The 20,826-nt window shown below is 36.5% G+C and overlaps 1 protein-coding gene across 4 annotated transcripts in view; it reads right to left on the bottom strand.

The window, feature by feature from the left end:
- ZNF385D (zinc finger protein 385D) overlaps positions 1-20,826 on the bottom strand; it is a 456,703-nt gene that overhangs the window by 92,885 nt on the left and 342,992 nt on the right. For all 4 annotated transcript variants that reach the window (XM_052798287.1, XM_052798298.1, XM_052798320.1 and 1 more), the window contains one exon: positions 15,544-15,654. In XM_052798287.1, the coding sequence (XP_052654247.1) occupies positions 15,544-15,654 (111 nt within the window). The remainder of the gene's footprint in view (positions 1-15,543; positions 15,655-20,826) is intronic.

Here is a 20,826-nt window from a genome sequence, read left to right as displayed (position 1 = left end):
GCCATCTTAACTTTTATATAGACTTAAGGAGTGGGGGGGGGGGGGGGGAAATATTCATTAAGGCTGACTTTAGAGAAGATCTGAATCCTAAGTAACCCCAGGTGGAGAATGTCTGGATGATAAACCTCTTCCCAGTTGAAAACAAGTCTTGCACTGGCCAGACTAATGTATTTCAGGATTCTGTCTTCAAGCCTTTCTACTCTCTGGACTTGGACAGACTCTCTTTGGGATGACTTCTCCTTTGCTTTCAACCAATATCTTTATGATCATTCAGCATGAATAGCTCCTGGATGGCTCTAATTTTTCTCCTAATGTTTACTCTGCCACCCGAAATTTTCCATTTCTCAAATCACCTCTTTTCCGTCACTATATCCCAAATATTAACCATGAATTATGACAGACTCCTTTCTTTCCACATATTGATATCCTAGTCTGCATCATCACACCTGTTACTCAGTACTGTTTATTTGTCTGTTCTCTTACATAGCTCCTTCTCCCTCTTGCATGCCTTAGAACAACACACCTACTCCAATGATTTATTCCATAAACTACAAATTCTGAAAATACATTTATTCTTATTTACCCTCAAACATGTTTTACAGGCTTGACTTCAACTCTTCTAACATGTTATCTAGTAAGTTGAATCATATTCCTACTGGTTGTCAAACCCTGTCTCTTTCAAGACAACTTAAAAATGGGTTTCAGAAAGTATTTTTCCATTAATCCATTTGCCAATCCCCTGCTGCTCTCCCTACCTTATATTCTTGTTTCATTTCTGACTTATTAGAAAATAAGCTCTCTAGGGAAAAGATCTCATCTTACACATCTGTAAAGTACTGTATACTGCACAGATATTTAGCTGTAGGCTCCTTGTATAAATATGTCATGGTATACTCCAGGTTCTAAATAAATTACCAGTTAAATAGTACCTCTACTATTTTTAAGATCATTACCGCAGAATAATTCAGACCATACCAATAACATGTTTCCTGAGAAATGATTTCCAGTATATCTTGTGATTAATGGTTGTTTATCTATATCAATGGACACTCAGCAAGAAAAAGGACAAAAATGCTGAGCTCATTTTCTCTTTGGACCTTGCCTCTGGTTCTGACTGAAGTAGTGTGAACTGATGTCTGCAACTAAACAGTCATCACAGCCACAACTGACTATTCATCTTCAAAATGGTTACAAGTGATACAAAAATCAGTTAATAAGAGTCATCAAAGACTACGCCTCCTTTTTCTTGTGCTAACTTCTTGAAAAAATCAATTTACCCTTGATTAATTTAACTCATTTTCCATGGGATTTGGAGAGGGAATAAACCAATTCAGAATTTGCTTTTGTAGTTTAGGCAAGATCCTTTTCAACAAGGAATTTTGCTTTTGATCATTAGGCTGCCAGTGCTGGCAATTCAAAAGCTGTGCAGCACCTGTAAAATTCACACAAAATTCAGCTTCCCACCACCAGAAACTACACTTCTGTTCCACCTCTAAACACCAGACATGGTCACATACGCCAGTGAAAACTCTGCATTGGTTTTCACTCATGATGTGAGTCCAAGAAATCATCTTTCTCATCTTATTAGCCTAGACAATGTTGTAACAAACTTCTCTCAAGTGTGAGTTGAACATCTTCCAGTCCATAGGAATTCCTCTTCCTTTACAATTCCTTCTATTAGTGTAGAACATGCATAATAAAAAATTAGATCCTTCTTGGAAGGATGACAGAACTTGTGACTTGGGTTGAAACGTCTTAACTACTGAATCCCTGCTTGGGCAAATGCAATCAACCCTACAAAAGAGAAATGACTAAGTGGTGACCATTAATACAACCCAATATATTTCAGTCAAGAGTCCAGAACCCTTTTTTTCTCGCTGCAGTCCCCACTCCTTTTGATCCCTGCTGCTGAATGTCATTGCATGTCCTCCTTTCTTCTCCTGAATATCTGTTCTCTCCTTACTTCTTGCCAATTGTTTTGGTGGCAGCACCACCTCCAACAACACTAACTTAGCAGAGGACAAGCTAATAAGCCTACAAAGATTGCAGGCTTATCTCTGCATCTCATGCCCTGTTGGCTTGCCTTGCTAGTAAGGCCTGTGTCACCAAGTGAGGCATGGGGCTCAGACTCTAGAAGAATAGCCGAAATGGCGCTGCACCATTTTTAGTGCATTTTATTAAAAATTTTTCCATCTTGTAACTACACGATGTACATTTTCTTAGCTCTTCCATGAAGGAATTTTCATTCTTACAGCCTTTTCAAGCACTAAAGAGATACAAATTAGTCATGCAAAATAATTTTAGAAAAAAAAAATTGTTAGCCACTGGGAATTATATACAATAGAATACTGTTAAATGCAGTAAAAATCTTCATTCCTCCAGTGTCCAAGGTCTTAATTATTTCCAAATACTCCATGTTTTCTGACATCTTCAGCCATTGTTACTCACTTATTGCTGCTTCTCAGAATGTATTTACCTTAGAAATTGACTTTAACGTAACTGTTTATCACTACATAAGATTCTGGTATGAAAATCATGTTAGAGAATAAATTGACAAGCAATGACGGGTACCTTGTGGTAGGCTATTTGACTAGAATTGTATGAGTGAAGAACCATCAAATATCTCTATTGAATAACAAAAGGAAATTTTCTGTTATGTCATTACAATAAGAAGTGGTGAGAGTCTTTGGAAAGGTAATGCAGATTGATGTACCCTGTAAAATAAAAATTATGCAATATACTCACATTAATTACTAAACCATAAAAATAAACAGTTTTTCACTTTGGAAGAACAACTTCTATACAAGTGATGAAATTCTGTATTTGGCAAACAAGTATTCAAGCAGACAGAACATAAGGCGTGAGCCTGTTTGAGTGATTATTTGATTTGCAATTTAGTGCTTTTATCATCAATTTAAGAAGAAACAAAACAAAGCATATGAGCGAATATCCCATAGTTTTTAAATTACTGTATCTATCATTGGCCTATTAAATTACAACATTTGGACACGTTTTGTATTGCTGTGTAGACTGAGGTGAGAGATAATAATGCTGAAGTGTCTGAATCTAATGAAAACATAACACCTTCTATTTGGTGGCATGGCTCACTGCAAAAAAGCAATATATCACTGTCCTGAAAATGGCCAGCAGGAATAGGAAAATGCGCTACTGCTAATTAAACCTTTTATGTAAAAACATGATTGCTAATCAAATCTTTATTACCCCATACTCTCACATTCTACTTTCTTCTTCATTTACACTTCATCCTGTAGCCCTTGAAGTATCAGGTTTACAGTCGTCTTATATGCTGTGGGCTTTTGATATTCTGAAAGGATAAAATTGTCACAATGATAATTTAAAAAGATACCTAAAATAAAAAAGTGACTGTGGGAGGAAAAAGAATGGTACAATTAAACTACATCTGGTTATTCTGATAGCTAATTAAAAGTCATACTTAAGTTAATATAAGGTATTTACTCAAGCTGAAGTTTCATCATTTTTGTGACAACTGAAAAACACCTTTATTACAAGGAAGGAAAAATGCTTGGCTTTAGATACATAGAATGCCCTTATTTTCAGAAGTGTGTTAACTCAGTAATGATCACAATATAATCCATATTTCCTTTAAAAAAAGGAAAGATGTCTTTAATTTTTAATTATTTCAGTGCTATGAAGTTTGCTACACAGCCACTTCATATAAATTGAATACTAAAGATAAATATTACCCTAGCCAAGTATATGATTAAAAGCCAACAAAATAGCTTTTGCAAAAATTCTAGGCTAGCATATACTAGGTTTCTCCTAGTGAAGTACACCACATAACCATTTAATTTTTAATTTATATAGTGATAATTATTGCAATATTTGTACAATGAAGTGAAAAAGTTACAACATAAGATGTTATTTGAAATAGAAAAGCATTCTTCTAATCATGTAGGGAAAGATCAACTGAACTTATTATTTTTGTCAAAGAAATAATAAAATCAAAGCAAGCACTGACAATCGCAACAAGACTCTAAATGTAAATTAAAATACTTCAGACAAAAGGCTTCAAGGCAAGTGATGCTCCCATCGAGGGATGATTTTCACTTGCCTCCAGGTGTAACATTATGTGCACTGATGGGCTGATCAACAGAACAGAACTTTTCCCCAGCTGTAATCAGGAGTGATTGATGGTTGGGACAAAAAAGTTGATTATCATGACAAGTCCACTGATGCAGAGAAAATAGGCTATGCTGGGGAAAGGATAAAACCTGTTCAGAGGCTACCTTCTAAAATCTCCTTTCTAAAGAATAGAGAGAAACATTTATGCCCATCCAAAAAGAGCCAACATAAATGAATTCAGTACATTTACTATGCATCTGTATCTACAGTTATTTCACCACGATAAAATGAGACCTATGTAAACCCCAAACAGAATAAACCCTTGTATTTTTAAAATCACAGTTTGAGATCAACTCATCAAACAATTATATATATGAAAGTACCTGTGTGGCCTACCAGTAGAACATTGCCTCAGTTTGAATACATGTTTTGAATTCATAATCAAGCTTTTAAAGGCCGTGGGGGAGTTAGGTCTAAGTGCCATATTGGATTCTTTCCTGAAAAGAAGTCTGTCCCCTTTGGCCATTTTAAACCTTTAAAGACTTCATTTTCAATTGAGATTAAAAAAATGCACGAGTGGGGGCAATACACTCTCACAGGTATAGTTCAAATACGTGCTTTTTTTATTCCAATATAAAGCTTTTAAAAGCAGATATTGGGTTGCACTTCCACTCCTTCAGAGGATCAGACTCCCAGCTGTTGGCTGCGATGTAAGTACAGAGCAGCAATATCTCCAGAGACTGTAAAAGACACGTCAGGAGTGATAAAAGAACCAAGCAGCTGAAAAAGTCATGCCTGGAGGTTCTGAAGTGGAATTTGTTTACATCAGGGGTAGTTATGTTTAATAGTAATTCTCACAAAAGGAAACATTATGTTTGTTACAAGAGGTGGCTGCACAGATACAGTGAAGAAGAATATATCACCAGTACCCCAAGGAATGCAATTTTACTGACCATAAAGAGGGGAGGAAAAAAAAAGTGTCCAGAGTTAGTGTAAGATTATTTGAAAAGATTTTATGGCTGTTGGAATAAATTATCATCAACAAAAGCCAAGTCAAAGAGCAACTTTATTTTTACTGCATTTTTAGAAATTAGGAAATTTTTGTGAGAAAAAAATACAATTTACTTAATTTAACTCATTTTGATGGAGAACCTTCTACATCACACATAACTGCACATTTTCCTCACTATGTGCCCTTTCTGTGGACCAGACTTTGACATATAGCCCTGCCTGTTCCTCTTCTCCCAGTTCTTCTTTATGTCCTTATCAGTGCCAAAGAAAATGAGCCAGAAGCACTTACTGATTGGTGACTGAAAGCAGACAATGTTTTGCCATTTTTATAGGGAAATTTGTTATCTGCACGTATTATTAATAATCCAGAACCTCAGATTCTGTACTGTATAAAATCTTATTTTTTTAAATAAGTCTGTAAGGAAGAAGTTACAACAGACCTGTCATGGTTTAACCCCAGCCAGCAGCTAAGCACCACGCAGCTGCTCACTCACTTCCCCCCAACCCAGTGGGATGGGGGAGAGAATCGGAAGGAAAAAGGTAAAACTTGTGGGTTGAGATAAGAACAGGTTAATAGAACAGAAAGGAAGAAACTAATAATGATAATAACAACAATAATAAAATTACAATAATAATAATAATAAAAGGATTGGAATATACAAAACATGTGATGCACAATGCAATTGCTCACCACCCACTGACCAATGCCGAGTCAGTTCCTGAGCAGCGATCTCTGCCCAGGCCAACTCCCCCCAGTATATATACTGGGCATGACATCACAAGGTATGGCATACCCCTTTGGCCAGTTTGGGTCAGCTGTCCTGGCTGTGTCCCCTCTCAACTTCTTGTGCCCCTCCAGCCTTCTTGCTGGCTGGGGATGAGAAGCTGAAAAATCCTTGACTTAGTCTAAACACTACTTAGCAACAACTGAAAACATCAGTGTGTTATCAACATTCTTCTCATCCTGAATCCAAGACATAGCACTATACCGGCTACTAAAAGAGAATTAACTCTATCCCAGCTGAAACCAGGACAAGACCAAACAAAGCTACATGAAGATTGCACAACAGGGTTTACAATTTATCTTTCTTTTTCGGTGATGACTTGCTTATGGAAAGCAGTTTCTGTAAAGAGTCCCCATCAGAATTGTTCATAAATTTCAATTGTTTATTGGAGTTGACTGATTTACTTCCCATGTTGACTGAGGAAGCTGACAGGAAAAAATGCCTCAGATACAAATAAGTGTATGGCAAGAAATGATAAAGCAGAGGTTTCTCTCCTTGCAGTTGAAATGGGCAGTCTTTTCAATGAATGGAACATGAGAGAATTGGAAGAGAGACTTCTTTTCCCACCTTTTAAACTGTCTATGCCTTTTATAAAGTCTATATTTTTCCCTCTCTATACCAATTCCCTCATGTATAAAATGGTATTTCTCAATGTACAGTTCAAAAATACTAAGCATTGTCTTCATTCCCACAATTCCAGCCAAAGACTTCAAAAAAACTCCAGTTAGCCACTACCTGCCCAGCTTTAGCATTTGAATTTCATTCTCATGTTCCTCCACCCTTCTCCAGGCATGAAATCTTTCTGACACTATTGTAACCCAAAGAATGTAGCTACAGGACCCAATTCATTAAAACCACTGGAAATACGTATGTAATTTGCCTGGAAGTCTTTTTAGTGAGTGACAGGTAATCCACATTAAGTACTCTCCTGACACTGAAAACAGATTTTGGAAAATCTAGGGCCAATCAGATCTGCTTCCCACCCCAATATCATGTTTTCTGCTACATTCTTATATTCTAATTTAATAATTTCTGAGAGAAGGAAAATTCCTGACAGTAACAAGCACGGATGTGTTCAAACACAGGAGGCAGGTTGCTTTTATTTCAGACTTTCTCTCTTATTAACTACTCTCACCTCTGCCTTTCTCTCCTTCTTCTGCTCTTTGCAGTTCTGAGATCATCTACACCCAAGCAGAAGTTAAAAGTTGGCCCCAAAAGGGCAAATACTGCAACCATTCACTTCAGTGCCAGAAGCAGAAACCTTTTAAACCAACTTGTCTCCATATTCCACAGTCAGAATACTGGTCATTAATCTTTTGCAAATTATGAACAGGACTATCAGACAGAGCCATTGCCTATTCACAGATAATTTCTAGCAATCTCAAGTAATTTTCCAGAGACGGCAAACCTTCTGAACAATTGACTTGTTTTACCAAAAAGAGTGCTTTGAAAATGAAATAACCTGGTAGGATGAGCAGAGGTAAGAAGCAAGAGTTGACAAAGGTGAATAAAAAAAGTCTAACTTTTACATAATCTTTAAATCCTAACACAGCAACAGCTGCTGATCATCTGAATGTTTTAATCTCTCCAGCATCATGTTCCTGTACTGACTCCCATGTTCAGTTGACATAGACATTGGACATTTCTCCATAACCTCTGCTTCTGCAGGGACCAGGTAGCTGGAAGCATTAGACTTTGCTTTCTCCTGGACTTACAGAATAGAATCATTTAGGTTGGAAAAGACCCTTAAGATCGTCAAGTCCAAGCATTAACCTAACACTACCAAGTCCACCACTAACCATGTCCCTAAGGGCCACGTCTATACATCTTTTAAATACGGCCAGGGATGATGACTCAACCACTTCCCTGGGCAGCCTGTTCCAATGCTTGATTTAGATACTCTCTCTTTAGCTACCACTGCTGAATGTGGGTGGAGAGTGAACTTTGAGAGGAAAGTGTAAGTCTTGTGGTATAAATACAGTGGACACCAAGGCACTCCATCTCTCCCCGCCAGCAACAGACTGAGTAACCAGCTGACATTAAGAGCATGCTTTCTTAAAGATCAATAATTTAAAACCCTCCATCTTTCCTACTGCTTTCTTGTCCTCAGGCAATGCCTCTGTGAGTCTGATACCTCTGGGCTGGTCCATGTTCCGCAACACTACAGATTTTCTAGACAGAATAGATTATTTTTACTACAAGAGAGGAGATAGGTACAAGGATTAGTGAAGAGCTCATGCAGAGAGCTCCATAGCTTGCAGAGCACTGAGAGACCACTTACAGCAGTTACTGATGATCACCCAAAATATTTAGTTTGTAGGCAATGCTTAAGAGGCAAGGAAACATCCACATCCTTAGGCTATCAGTCAAGAGACTCAGTTCAACACCTCCAAAAGTACTCGGAAGCTAAACAACAAGGTGCTGTGTCACATATGAATCATTTCTGCTTCTAGGCTGCATAGGTACTGTATAGAGGGTGAAAATTATGGAAAAATACTTTATACAACAAAAGAAAATTATTTATACTTTCTATTAAGCATTTTAGATATGCTGTAAGAAACTACAGGTTATGTGAAAATTTGTGACTATTGCTCAACAGAGTATTCTGGATTTCGTAATTTATAAATTAAGTTACTTATTTCCTACATGAAAAAAGGTTACTTACAACTACCTCAGAATGAAACAACATCTAATGGAAGACAGAATTGAAATAAAAAATTATTTTCTTTCAAAATACAACACACAGTCAAAAAGAAAATTTTTAATTCTCTAGTATGGGAAAGACCAGACCTGCACAAGACCTGACTGCAATTCATATTGCAGCCTTTAGAACTGTGGTCTAGGAAAGAGGAGGTAATGTTTCTAAAATGTGCAGGCTAGGCCTATAAAAACAGACTCCACTGAATATCCAACTGGGAAAAAAAAAATACTAGGTTGTTTTCAAATTTGTCATGTATGCAATGTAAGTGCAAAATATTCTGTGCTATTTGCTTAGACTTTTGGAATGCCAAAAAATCACATATCTTTAATTATTTTTTTAGCAATTCTTTAGGATTTCCATAATGTGTTTATACAAATGCCAGATATCCCACAGAAATCTCTGCACTAATCACTTTCTGTGATTACTTGCTACTTCTTCCAAGTGAATACTATAAACCAGTATCTCTGGAAAAGTGTCAACCTATGAGCGTATTTCCATTCTGACTCACATTCTGATCTCAAATGAATGGCATGTGCAATTCCACAAGTGAAATCTGCATTTGTTTCTCCTTACACTGAACTCCGTAGTACAGGAAAGATGGTGCATTATTAGAAAGAAGTAGTGCATATATATAAATATATATATATATGGAGTTATATAACTATAGAAATTATACACATAAAAATAATTTTTATATATATATATAAAAATAAGTTAATTCTGGACAAAGTTTTGTTCTTGGTGAGGTACAAGTGCTGCAATTAATACTATACCCTCATAGAGTAACACTGACTTTAAAGGGATGTTGAGCACCTGTAAATGTTTGCACAAGAGAATCTTCTTAAATAATCAGGCTGATGACTTCACAGAATGCAGATGCATTGCTTTGGAAAGACCAGAAGTAAAATTGCCCTGAGATAATAGATAAATGTGCTTGATGGCTGGCAATACCTGCAACAAGTGACTTTGATTAAGAAAACTGTGCATTACAATTCAAGCAGAAATTGTCGGTTTTATACCAAAGCAGGGTTCTAAATCTAAAGGTTAATTGGAAATCTATATCTAAATCTAACCCGTAACTGGAGGCACAACAAAACATGCAAAGAATAAGAACATGTGGTTATAGCCACACACAGAACAGTGACTGAGGCAAACGGTACACATGGCTTCAAATACCATTTAAGCATATCTCTGAAAGTTGAAAAAATAACAGGTTTGAAATCAGAAGGGTGGAATGTTAAATAACTTCAAGCAGTTAGCTGTATCAGCCTTTTCTGGTTCTTAATGGAACAGCTTTTGAAAGTTCCTCTGTCTTTGCAAACAGAGGCTGCAGGCCAGGTGTGACCATCACTTGGCATGGACAAGAAATGAAATCTCTATTCCCTCTTTCAAACCATAGAAACAGGTTTATAAGTTAGTCGAGCAGGAGGTCATATAATCTGTCTCTCAGCTCTGGGACTACATTCAGCGTTTCTGGTCCATCCTCAGAAACAGGTGTCTAATTTGTTAAGACCTTCTGCCGACAGGGAACCCACAGCTGTCCCTGCGTGTTTCCTTCCAGAACTTCACTACCATTATAGCTAGAATTGTTTCACCAAATACACCAACAAAAAATTTCTTGAATCAAATTAAGCTGAAGAATTAGTCAAATTTATTCTTCTATTAAAACCAAGGAACACAAAGATCAGTTGGTCACTGTTCTGTTACTGACCCCCTTTCATATACTGAAAACCTACTATATTTTCCTTGTCTTTTCCATTGTACATCTATCCAGTTCTTTCTACTTTCCCTAGCTGAATGAAGTTTTTTCATATCGTGTCATACTAGTGGATGACTTCTAAATTCTGCAACTAATTATACTTTTGTTAAAGTGTGATGACCACTTCTGTAAATGATTCTTCGCCTGAGGCATTGCCAATTTCAAATACTGTGGAATACTTACCTCTCTATTGATAAATGTAACACTTTTGGGGGAAAAAAGTTTACCAGAGGATTAGTTGGTTGGTTTTTTTTTCCCCATTAGCAATTGTTAATGTATGTTTGTATTGTGATTCACTATAATTCCTTTTTGCTCATTAAGCCAGACATTTATTTTACTACTTGTGCATTTAATTTTTCCAGTCCAAGCACAATAGTTTGTGCTTTTATTTACTGCACTTGTCAGAATTCCAGACTATTTTCTCCAACTGCTGAAGATAATTTTGGACTGCAGTCCTGAACTTGCCACCTTCCATCAAGTGCCTGCCACCCTCCATCTAGGTGTCATCCACAAACCTGGTATATGTATTCTCTATTCTGTCAGGCACATTGCTAATGAAAATTTAGAGTAGCAGCAAGCACAGAACAGACTCCTGCAGATCGTGACTTGTAGTGATCTTTTGTTTTGACAGGAAACCATCAGCAACTACTCTCAGTACAGTTTTTCAATCTGTTGAGCAACCAACTTTTAACAATTTCACCCAGACCATATTCCCCTACTTACTTTAAAAGACTGTTACATAGGATGGTATCAGCCCCTATTAAAGCCAAAATATATCACATCTATTTATTCCCTATTATCCATTAGACCAATTGCCCTGTCAAAGGAGAAAATTAGATTGGTTTGACATGATTTCTTCTTGACAAATTCATGTTGGCTGTTTCTTATCACCTTATTATCCCCTAGGTGCTTACAAATTGATACTTTCATCATTTGTTCTAGATACCAAGCATAAACTAAATAGCATATAAGTCCTCTGGTCCTGCTTTTTTCCCCATGAAAGTTAAAACCATAGTAAATACTGTGGAGCTATATTGCATCCTTAACCTCCAAAAAAACGTTCACTATTCTTTTACCAGAACAGCACTTTTTGAACCCTGACAACTTCATACAGTTGAACTATATATCGATTCAGTGGTACCTTCGCTTTATAGAGATGAAGAAAAACAAGGTAAAACCCCAACAAATAAGGACTCTATGATGAGCATTCAGCTCATGATTTTCAGGAGAATATTACTACTGTTGCTATTTAAGTCAAACAATAATTTCTGGCTAACATATTTGGAAATATTTTTACAGTGTATCATAATGGAATTCAAGTCCTGTGAGTACATAGAAACACTGCCCAATCTTTCTCTAAAGGCAAGCTGGATTATCACTCAGCCACCTGCATTAAACAAGAGGGAAGAGAAAGAGAGACTCCCTTTGCAAGAATTGACTTTGTTAACAGACACTGTCCATACCTTGATCAAATGATGAAATTAGAAATGTGGGCAAACGAAGATCATATAGTCAAGACAGGTGATCAAAAAATGAGGAAAATTTAGTACGCTCTTTTCTTCCAAGCCATAGGGTCATTTGGGGGGTGGGGGTTTGTTTGTTTGTTTTCTAGTGATTGCTCATGTTAGCAGAGAATTTACTCCTGCAACTACCTGTAAGCCCATGAGTTGTCCTACTGAAGTCAGCTGGACTTCATTTTACAGGGTGCTTTTAGCAGATGTTTAATGTTTACTACAAAGCATGCATTTAACAGTTCTTCTGAACTGGTGCAATAGCTCTCAGCAGCTGCCAAAATCTAAATGGCAACACACACACTTGCAGCTAGGCACATACTTAAATGTTTTGCCCTGTATTGGATGCACAACGTGAATGCAAATGTTATATATAGATCTCGCTCAATGCAAAAGAAAAAAATAAATCACTGCTTGAAACGGACTCCACAGAACCTACCTCTGCTGTTCTAATGTTTTTTCTCAGCATGGAGAGTCTTTGGTTACTTGCTCATTCCTCCCTTCCCTTGTATGAGGAGATTTATTTTAAAAAGAAATACTGAACACACAGCTGTCATGAAGATTTATAGATAACTCCTTCAGAAAGAAGCTAAACGATTTTAGACTATTGTACTGCCTTTTCTCATTTGTCTTTGAAATGTAATTTTGATACCAGTAACCAGAAAAAAAGCTCTTCTGCTCTGAAAGAAATCTGTATCAGAGGAGAAAATTCTGTATTCTCCGCAAAAATGAAAAATCTCACAGACCAGTTTTATTGTAAACATTTTCATAATACTGTCGTGCAGTAGGTAAATGGAATTTCTATTCATTACTCTCTGATAAATCCTATCTCTAGCATCTAAAAATAAAGACATATTGGTAGAACAGCCACAAAGCCCTAGGTTTGTGAACAGAATAGCTATTTATTGTTGTTATGGTTTTAAATCTTGTTCAACAAAATATGATGAAAATGAAAGGTAAGAATATTCAGTAAATGAAAACTTTTTCATAATAATAATAGAAAAAATTACAATGTGTGTGCCTGCCATTCATATAGTAGAGTTATCAAAAAATGATAGCTAATAGGTCTTTTTCTGCAAAGCAATCTTTCCTTTAAGTCTCAACATTAAATCTTTAGTTTGGCACATTTTTGCTTCAAAAACTGGTGGACATTCAGAATTGCCCAAGCAACAGAGGAACTTAGCTCTACCTATGCCCCTCACATTGCAGAAAAGCATTTCTAAACTGCAGTGGAACTCTGACTACTTATTATTTCTTGAAAAGCCGCAGCAGAGCACTTTGTGATTTTCAGCAGTAATAACTATATGCACTGGAATGAGAAGAGACCATCATAAAGATATCCACAAATCTCTTCTGTGTGGTAGGGAAAATGGGGAAAGATATCGTCCCAGGTTAATCAATGGGCAGCTTTTGGATCGTAATCTCTCCATCAATCAGCAGCACTGGGGTTGCTTTAATAAGTAGGTGAATATTAAAAGTGGAAAGTGAAAGATACTCAGCAAGAAGGCCTCCCCATTCCATAAAGTTAATGATATTGATTTACTTTGAGAGAGGGGAGCATTAGAACAACCTTCTCCTGAACAGTGTTGGCAAATTAGAGTTCAAGCCTCTATCACTTGAAGGTGTGAAGCTTAACAGCTTTTCTTCCAAGTTTGCTGTGAACAGTCTAAATGAATTGCTTTCTTCCGAAACACATTTTTTGGACACTAGATGACTCTGAAAATGGCCACTGCTTCTTCCCCCTCTCTCCTTTGGAATCCTTTCTAAGAGCAGCAGAAAAGGAACAGTATGGGAACATACTAGTCCTCTGAATAGGAAGTATCAGTATCCACTGATGTCTTGTTTGCTTCTGTGTGGAAGAATTTTTATTTCAAACATTTTGTTCTGGAAAATGCCTAGCTCCTGTCCGCTGAAAAATTTTCCAGTCGATGCATCAATCCAAGTTGTGTATCTGCTAATGACTAAGTCATTTTAACGATGTGTTCATCCTCTCTTTTGTCTGGATGTTTTTGCAGACTAACAAAAGGTATACCCTCTTTGAAAGGAGGTGTTTCACTTTGGTATGTAACACTGAAGAGTTTGATGTCTCTTGCAGCTATATATTACATATGATTCAGCGTGACATGGTTTTTCCTAAGAGAAAGCTGAAAATTGTGAGTGATGAGCTGGGCTATTCAGTCACTGGGATCCACTGTGGCCCAGAGGTCTCCATCGTCCCCTCCCCATGAATGGCTCAGTATCCACAGTCCTAATTCTAGCATCTGGCTTCTAGTTGGAAGAGCCTAATTTGACTCTTTTATTTTTATCTCTGAGGGACACGACAGCTCCAGACAATGTATTACCCTTCCTCACACCACTGTTTGGGAATGACATCAGTGTTAGAAGAAGATGTCCATACGGTCCATGAACTAGAAAACCTGGAGTCATCAGTGAAAGTAAGTACATGATGCTGACTGGTCTGGAAATTGTGACTGAGATTTTGTTAAAATTATTTCTAAGGAATAAAAAGGTGAGGGGAACCAAGAGAGCGGCATTATTTTCATCTCTAGGTGGCCAATCCTTAAAAGAAGGCTTCAAGGTTCAATTTAAGCTTTTGACAAGTTCATGGTTTTGATAAATAATTGATAAACCAAAAATAGGTACAAACTGTACATAAATAGCTGCCTACAAAGAAGCAGCAGCACACAAGAATTATTTCACTTCTTCATATGACTAACATGAGGAAGGAACCTCATGGACGTTTTTGGGTTAGACCTCACTCTAAATTCAAATATTTTTATTCTGACAGAAGCAACTTCCATATTTAAATTAGTACAACAGGTAGTAAAGGAAAGACATTTGGTAGGGAAAGATAAGTTTCCACCAGCGATACCCATGTCAAGAAACTTCCTGGAAAGACTAGAATAGCAGAAGAAAATATATTGTACTATTTCAGGTTTTGTCTGCACACACAATGATCCTGGAGAAGGATATAAAGGAGTTAAATTCTAAGAGGCTTTTCTGTGACAGAACAGGTATTCCTTGGCAAGGAGCACCACAGCACAGCTTCCTTGGGTAGTTATGTGGGACAGGTTTCCTCTGTATATTAAAGACCATCTCCAGTTCAGCTTTTTCTACTTCATTGCTGAAGAAGTGAGAGGACATAAGGTAGGAGCCAGCAGACAAAAAAATCACGTGGGTTTTTTTTTGTTTGTTTTTTTTAAAAGCTCTACAGGACAGGAACATTAAAATACAATTCTGGCTAGACAGAGATATTGTTGTAAGGGTAGAAAAAAGAAGGTAGATCCACAAGGACTCTAAGTATATCTGAATAACTTCTAACATTTACAGGATGAAAAGGAACACAAACATAACCAAGACTGGTAGAAGAATTAGGACCCTGCAAATACTTCAGCCTTATTAGCAGTAGTGGATCAGTCCATTTTCCTATTTACACTCTGTGCAGCACAACTGAAGTTGATGAGCTTGCAGGGATACATCCGCAGGGAAAATCTGGCCGGGTGTATAAACACTGCCAAATAATTGTGTGTGTTTGAAGCATCCTACTGCCTTTTCATCTGCTGAGCCACAAACTGAAATCACAACGCTTCATTTAGGTTCAATTTATGCAAATTATGGCACATCCTAGAAAATAAGTACATATTTCTAAATGATACAAAATGATCGACTTACATCAGAATTAAATCTCAGCTGGCAAATGTTGCAAGATATGATTTGCTTTCTTCGATGAGGAAGAGGAACCCCAAATGTATGATTTATTACAGCTTTTTGAATTGGGTCCATCTGTAAAGAGAGAAGAAAAAGGAAAATAAAAGTTTCTGCTGTTCCACTGTATGCTATATTATCTATAGTCTCAAAACAGATTCTGCATCATGTGATACCATACCCCACACTACAGAAAACTATTACTTTTCCTTGAAAATGAATATTTCTTCTTCATGCAGTTTTACAAAGAGGTAATACAGACAGGAACAAAGAAAAGTGTCATTAGTCATTAGCTATCTTGAAGTACATATCCTCAGTTCAATTCTATATGCACAAATCTCCCTTTACTGAAGAAAGCTAAAAGCTGTAAATGCTGAACAAGTTTACCTATCAAAACACCAATTTATGTTTTTTATATCATAAAGCTAGCTCACTAAATGAAACAAGAATATTTTAAATAAAATTACTAAGAAAAGGATCAACAGAAATGTGAAGGAATATTATATACAAATAATTCCAGGGTAACACACAATAGCTCAGTATTATGAAAAAAATAATAATTTCCCAGGAACCAATAAATTAATCTTTTCCATAAAACAACTTCTACACAACCTATGAAAAATCAAAATCCTCCAAAGATTATTTTCACAGCCATTTAGAAAAAACTATTTTGAATAAACCCTACTTTAAGGATGAATTTTGACTTTCATGAAAAGCATCATTCTGACCTAACCTCTACCAGAATGCTGATCTGGCAGTGTCTGTAAGTCAGGATCCCATAAAAAAATATACCATTTTGGCAGAGAATTTTACAAAAGCTACTCGAGACTTTTTACATGGAGGATTGAAATCAACTTCCCCAAATTCATTGGTCAAAATTATTTATATTTCTTTTTCACAAGAAGCATTTGATAGCTATTTTTAAAATCTAGTAATAGCTTTACAGCAACTTGGTAAAGCCACTGACAGTTTTTATCATTAAATTGTATTGTTAAAAATTCATAGATTTCGCTGATGCAAATATAACTAATTGCCTAACTCTGATGATAACCAGTATTCAAGCAGCATAATTTGTATGTGTCTTGAGAAAAAAAAAATTCTTCTATGCTTATGCCCCCATGATTCACTTTTTTTCTAGTCTGTTAGCAAAGGGTTATTTGATCAATAATCAGAGCTTTTCCTTAATCAATTATTCATGGAAGCTGTAATGGTAGACAGTCATGGCCTCTATTGCAGTGAATCCACAACAGATCACTACAGAAATTTTGCATCACCTGACAGCTGTTCAGTGTCAGATATGAAATAGGTCATTAAACTAATTCCTCTTGAAAAGAAATTCAGATTAGTAAAAAAAAAAAAAAGGAACAAGGAAAATGCCAGAGCTTTAGATAAAGGTTTGGAAGAAATGCTCAGTTTGAACATCCCCTTCAATTTGATGTGAAAGTGAAATGCCTCATACATATGTGCGACCACCAGCATAAAAAAACCACCAATCCTACTTAGAAACTAGGGATTTCACTGTAACATAACCCCAGAATAACACTGATGGCTAAGGTCAGAGTATATCAAGCTCTGAAACACTACAGCATGCTGTGTAGAGCATACTGCTTCACTGCTGCTGAAGTTTGGAGAAATTTAGCCTAAATTTCTAAAGAAACGTAGGCACTGTTTCTTTTGCCACTGCAGGTCTAAAATACTCAGGGAAACCTCAAGCTCAGATATATGAATAAGTCAGCACAAGGTAACAAGAAATTGTGCATTCTTTGATCCAATGTAAACATTTGCCCTCATATTAACAACAGTTGTGACATACTATTAGTTTAGCCTTCAGTGTTAACACGTTAAACTCTTTCATGCTATATCTCACAAGTGCCATAAGCTAAGAAAGCCAGCAAAGCAGCTCACTAAAGGTTATATGAAAGCTTCCACCATGGTTCGTAAGATGGAACAACTAATTTTTTGAGTTGGATTTACCTATCTTCACAGTAAGAATTCTAGCTCCAAATGTGGTTGGATTTCTATGATGCTCACATATTGAGAATGAGACAAATAATTTTTCAGAATTGAGAAAAATCATGAATGTGTGGAATAGTTGGTCTACTTTGTATTTAATTTTATTTTGGTCTCATGGAAAAATGTGGAGTTTCTTTCCTAATCACTCCACAGATTTTCTCCTGTTTATCTGCTGATACAGAAATCCATCTGCACACTTCCCTTTCTCTTTCTAAAGATGCAGACTTCTAGATATATAGCTACATGGCCTTATTGTGAACTGGGTGATTTGTGTTTGTGGCTCTAAATGAAGAAATGTTCTGGATAGCCTCCAAGTTGATTAAGAAAAGCTGCTTCAAAGTAAGAATCCCTTCTCTGCCAATTGCTCTTTGATACTGCATAGGAGAATTAAACTTCAAAACTTAGCCCCAGATTCTAATAAAGTTGGGGCAGAATGCTGGAGTGTATTTGACATTATTATTTTTTCCTGGAGGTTTCATTTGGGGAAACACCACCAATCCATACATTTCAAATAAACATTCAAAAGCACCAGATAAGCCTCCAGAAGTTTTATGCAGGAAATTTGAGAGAGGTAACAGGATACTTAGGTGCAGCATGATAAGCACTCAGATCTCACAGACGCTGGAAGACAGAGACGAGCCCTGCTGAGAGTCAAAGGAACAAAGAGCAGCAGCTGATTGCCAGAAAAATAGAGAGCGAGGATTGCAGGGAAGTATAAAAAGGGAAATAATATCACATAGCTGAGATAATCAGCAAGTGGTGAGATACTTAACAGAATCTCCAAGCACTTCTAGACTCACTGAGTGTTACTAATTACACATATAAATTTCAACTTATGTAAGTGGTATTTGCTTCCAAAATAAAAGTTATCACAATAAACTTTGATAAAATCTGCTATTTACTCATTACTAGTCCTATATTACAATTGCTGGGTTTTTATTTTATTTCTTAGATGCAACTGATTTAATTTACTCCCATTTACAGTGAAGGACAGAGAGGTTTGCAATTCACATGAAAGATTGATTCAGCTGCAAAGGTTTGCAAGATGTGCCCTTACTTCCTCTCACCAATGTATTTGTGCTGTAAGTTACAACACAAAGAGGGTGAGCTGCCCTGTGTTTGACTTGTTCACTACCTTTTGGTTTTATACTATCCAGCACTAGGTATCTCTTACTATGTAAAGCAGGCTGTGTCACACTTTTTCCTTGTGGTCAGTCTAGGGATAGCATGTTGCTAAAGGTTCACTGCAAACGACAGGGTAACTGTTAGTTTGGGCAATGAAGATAAATATGAAAGGTTTCATATTTCATTCAGTTAATTTTTGTTTTCAATAGATAAAATGCACAGCAATAATATCACCTATGTTTTAATTATTCAAGCTGAAATTTGTGGCAGCATGATATTATTTACTTTCTTTGATCAAATACTGTACTCCCTTCCCAAGATCTTCAGGGGCTTACCATACTTCAGCAAAATCCAGGCTTAAACCGAGGGCATGGCAGAAGTTGGCCCCTTACTCCATTTTCTTAGCTTTGACCTTACCGCTCTCATTTGGTTTTGCATGCTCGTTTCAGATTCAACCTTGTCAGACCAATGACCTTAGCCACGTTGCTCTTTGTTCTTGTGCTTTCCATAGAGCATGAAAGAGCTTTTTATTTTGGGGACTGCAGATGAAAGCAGTAGCTGTTGCATGAACTTTCTGGATGAAAGATCTACCGCAAAATCACCAAGAATTTGACCCAGGAGATCCCATGTTATCCTACCTGCCTGGGCAACTATTCCAGATTCACCATAACCACTATCCTTGAAGGCCTTCTGTAGCCAAGTCTGCACCTTATTAAATGCCATTAAATATCTGAAAAAGGCAGAACCCGGGCTGGTAAATTTTACCTACACAGACATTTGATCCTTTGGAAACGTAAATTTTAGATAATTTCCACAAGTAATTACTAAGTGTTGTTGGTTTGGTTTTTTTTTTTTTTTTAAGACTTTTTTTATGCTGAAACTGAAATTCAAACACATAGGTCCTCCAGAATTTCAACAGATTTTTAATATATGTAATTTTAAATATATATAACTTTTATTAGTCCTTTTCATGTGACTTCTTATCCCAGAGGTGTAAGAGCATGCCCAATTTAAAAACAACAACTAACTGATAGCAAAGGAAAACACGCAAGTTTGATCCATAAAGGCTCAAATCACAAAAGAATACAAAGCAAAGGAGTTTTTGGTTTTTTTTTTAATTGTGTATTAAAACCAGGGGGCGTGACATGAGCATTTCAAATGCTTGAGGTTGGCAGTAAACTAATGGAATTGCGCTAATGTCTATAAATAAAAGCATCCAGGTCAAAGGATGAAGATAATGTGGATGACCAGAGCTTGTTCAGAACATATGGTGGGCCTAAAACAATCACATAAGAAAGAAAGTACTTTTACCTCAAAGCCAAAGAAATTAGCTGCAAAAGATTGACTCAGATCACTAGGGTCCTATACTAAGTGAGCAGAAAAACACGTCAGGTCATTGAAGCTCTCAGGAAAAAATTGCTGTAGACCATTTTAGTGGTAATTTACAGAAAAATTACCCACCAAAGACTGACCTCCATTACTCGAGTAGGTAAGTGAATTCAGTGACACAGCTACCAACACCCCTCAGAACTTCTTAAAATCCAGATGCTAACACAATGCAATGTTACAATGAAAATAACATCAGAGGAATGATATTTTGAGTACGGTTTCTTATCACATGCCTGCATATTTAATTGTAAGTACAAAAATTAAGTCAAACAAGCACACTGTAATTTTATTATATTTGCAGGCAAGGTATTAATATTTCCACATATGAGTTGAGACTTATTTGAACATCTTCACTGTAAATTGATAAGAAATAAAGATAGCTCATCAGTGGGGGCTCCTTTCATTCATTCTCTTATGTTCCAACAAATGGTGAAACTAATAAGAGCATCGGAAACAGTGTAAATCCTGTACCAACCACATACACAATGCCCTACCAAGCAAAAAAGAACAAAATATTATCATATCCTCCACAGTTTATACTCACTGGTGGCTTAATCCATTTTTAAAACTGCATGATGGATCCATCATGCAGTTTTAATACTGAACAGTTCAAACATAAAACTGCGTACTGCATTATAATTGTGACATACTAGTAGAAACACAGAAGAGCGGTTACTAAAGCTACAGGAAAGCTCCTCAATCATGTAAAGACACTGTCATTTA

This window comes from Harpia harpyja, chromosome 1 (assembly GCF_026419915.1).
Source record: "Harpia harpyja isolate bHarHar1 chromosome 1, bHarHar1 primary haplotype, whole genome shotgun sequence".
NCBI classification, from domain to species: Eukaryota; Metazoa; Chordata; class Aves; order Accipitriformes; family Accipitridae; genus Harpia; species Harpia harpyja.
This window is presented reverse-complemented; position numbering and strand designations above follow the sequence as displayed.